The sequence below is a fragment of the Penaeus chinensis genome, chromosome 32, assembly GCF_019202785.1.
Source record: "Penaeus chinensis breed Huanghai No. 1 chromosome 32, ASM1920278v2, whole genome shotgun sequence".
NCBI classification, from domain to species: domain Eukaryota; kingdom Metazoa; phylum Arthropoda; class Malacostraca; order Decapoda; family Penaeidae; genus Penaeus; species Penaeus chinensis.
Genome location: NC_061850.1, coordinates 6357824 through 6361323, shown reverse-complemented (window position 1 = coordinate 6361323; position 3500 = coordinate 6357824). Strand labels below are relative to the sequence as shown.

The following is a 3500-nucleotide window of genomic DNA, read 5'->3' as shown; positions in this document are numbered from 1 at the left end:
AATAACATAGTAAACACTATGCATATACGTTATATATATGAACTATACTGTACACAATATACACTGTACGTCGGCAAAACATAGCGAGGACGTGTCTCAATACAATATATAAAAATGTTTGACTAATCTGTTCACCTTATAAAGGTAACTTTAGGAACACATAGTGCGAAGACTCACACAACATAAAACATGATATGCGGCCATGTAGGCGGAGGTAGTAAGGGAGAGAATATAATAAAAAGGAGACGAAGAAGAAGAAGAAGGAGAAGGGATACAAAAAAAAAAAAAAATGAAGTTGAGAAGTTGATGAAAGGAATGTTCTGCGATGGAGCGAAGTTGAGAATAACGGGCGTGTTGATGACGATGAATGGGGCGGGTGTGATGATGAAGGCGGAGGGGGCGTGGCGGGGGGAGGGGGGCGGGGGGGGTTCAGCGTGCCAGGTGATGCAGGTAGAGTGCCGCGAGGGGCGTGTGGTGGGGGAGGGGGCCCCGGTAGGAGAGGGGGGCGGGGCAGAGCAGAGGGGGTGGGGGAGGGGGCAGCAGTCCGCCCGGGTACGTCGAGATGGGCGGGCTGGGCGGCTGCGTGGGCGTGTTGACGTCGCAGCCCGGGTTCTGCTTCTTCCACTTGGTACGGCGGTTCTGGAACCAGATCTTGACCTGCGTCTCCGTCAGGTTCAGCGCCAGGGCGAGGTTCAGGCGCTCGCACACGCTCAGGTACCGCGTCTGTTTGAACTTGTTTTCCAGGGACACCAGCTGCTCGTAGGTGAAGGCCGTGCGCGCCCTCCGAGGCTTCCCCCCGCCCCCCGCGCCCCCCGAGCTGCCCCCGACGCCCCCGCCGCCGCGCCGCTGCCCTCCGGAAGCCCCGTCGTCCTTCGCGCCGCCCACGCCCTCGCCCTCGGGCCCGTCTGCCTCGTCGCCGGAGTCCGAGCAAACTGCGGAGGAAAAGATGGTTAGGGAGAGTCGGAGGGGGGGGGGGGGACTGTGGGGTATGTGTGGATGGGGGGGGGGTAAGCATTATATCAGATAAAAAATAATAATATGCTTATCCGTGTGATTTATAAAGTAATTCGTGTATGTATATATATATACATATACACACACATACATAGGTAGAAATAGATAAATAGATAGATATACAGACAGACTGACAGATAGATAGATACATAGATTTGATAGATGCAGACAGATAAATGATTTACATAAACAGACAGGCAGATAAATCAAACAGATGATAGATTACATAGAGATATGAATAGAAAGAAAATAAATATACAAAGAAACTGACGGATATATATCAAATGGCAAATGAAAAAGATACTCATCATCAGATCAATTTTAAGCAAAGCGTATTCCACAACGATAAGGTCGATATATATATATATATATATATATATATATATATATATATATATATATATATATATGTGTATATATATATGTATGTATATTACATATATATATATATATATATATATATATATATATATATATATATGTATGTATGTATGTATGTATGTATATATATATGTATATATATATATATATATATATATATATATACATATATATATATATATATATATATATATATGTATTTATATATATGCATATATATATAATCATAATACCATAAGATATACTAATTGATTTAATTACTCATCGATTTATGCATGTTAGTACCTATTAATGACCTTTTAAAAATTAATCAAGAGATTTTCCCACAAAAAGTCGGTTTCAAACAAGATTCAAACTGATTATCCTGAATGTCGAAAGTTCTAAACAGAATTAACAAATTAGCATAAAGAACTAATATATCTAAGAGAAAAGTAAGAAATAGAAGAGCAACAAAAGAGAGAGAAGAAGACAAGAGAAAATCACAAAAACAAAAAGAGAAATTGGTAAATAAACAGATAAATATCGCATGTGATTTCCGCTACGAAATAAGACGAAAAGAAAACGACAGAAAAAAGACAAATAATGTGGATGGAAACGAACAAAAACGATCCGAAAAACATACGTTAAAAAATAAGTTAAGATATTATATGAAATATTACAATACTAATAAAATAATAATAATAATAATAATAATAATAATAATAATAATAATAATAATAATAACAATAATAATAATAATAATAATAATAATAATAGTGATAATAATAATAGTGATAAAAATAACAATAGTGATAATAATAATAATAGTGATAATTATGATAAAAGTGATAATAATAATAATAGTGATAATAATAATAATAACAATAACATCCAAAAACGAATCGAAAACAATAACGACCTCTACCCCTTCCCCCTTCCCCCCCCTTACCTCAATAAAACGAAAACGAAAACGAAAAAAAAAAAAACGGAAAGAAAATCAACGGCGAATGAAAACGACGCATTGTACCGATCACGTGACCCTCTTCCCGACTGACAACTCGCTGCTTTTCATCAATGCCGCGCGAAAATCGACGTCTGGTTAAATCGCAGTGTTTCAATTAATTTCCCGCTTCATCCAGCTGAAATTACTGAACAAATACACTCTCCGAAACCATCCACATCGCTGCGAGAATTTTATGTTATACAACATATATTTATAATATATAAAAAATGACTTAATACACATTTTTTCTCTCTCTCGTATATAACTCTTTGATCTCACATTTATGCCCGAATAATTGATGATGGTGTAATATACATGGCTGAAGCTGACGATTAACGTGTATAATTTCATACACCGGAAATATTCGAGGGTTTATGAAAAATAATTCATTTTGATGTTGGGCATAAAGGTTTAACGCGAATGGGCACCGCTGCGTGTTGAAATGTAATGAAAGATAGATCTGGTGAATGCATATATTCATATGATTTCGGGGCGCGGCTCTCATACTCTCTCTCTCCCTCTCTCTTTGTTTGTTTGTTTTCTCTTTCTTTCTTTCTATGTCTCTCTCTTTCTTTATCTCGCTCTTTCTTACGTTCTCTCACGTTCTTTCTCACTCTCATTATTTTTTTTCTCTCTCTCTTATTTCTCGTTCTCTCTTTTTTTCTCTCTCTCTCTCTCTCTCTCTCTCTCTCTCTATCTATCTATCTATCTATCTATCTATCTCTCTCTCTCTCTCTCTCTCTCTCTCTCTCTCTCTCTCTCTCTCTCTCTCTCTCCCTCCCTCCCTCCCTCCCTCTCTCTCTCTCTTTCTCTCGCTCTTTCTCACGTTCTGTCTCACTCTCATTCTTTCTATCTCTCTCTCTCTCTCTCTCTCTCTCTCTCTCTCTCTCTCTCTCTCTCTCCCTCTCTCCCTCTCTCTCTCTCTCTCTCTCTCTCTCTCTTTTTCTCTCGCTCTTTCTCACGTTCTTTCTCACTCTCATTCTTTCTCTCTCTCTCTCTCTCTCTCTCTCTCTCTCTCTCTCTCTCTCTCTCTCACTCTCTCTCTCTCTCTCTCTCTCTCTCTCTCTCTCTCTCTCTCCCCCCCTCTCTCTCTCTCTCTCTCTCTCTCTCTCTCTCTCTCTCT

At 39.0% G+C, this 3500-nt stretch overlaps 1 protein-coding gene across 1 annotated transcript in view; it reads right to left on the bottom strand.

Moving 5' to 3' along the window:
* Positions 1–429: 429 nt before the first annotated feature.
* The window catches only part of LOC125042409 (homeobox even-skipped homolog protein 1-like), an 11422-nt gene continuing 8351 nt past the window's right edge, over positions 430–3500 (bottom strand). Inside the window, exon 3 of the mRNA XM_047638041.1 lies at positions 430–932. Coding sequence (XP_047493997.1) covers positions 430–932 — 503 coding nt within the window. The remainder of the gene's footprint in view (positions 933–3500) is intronic.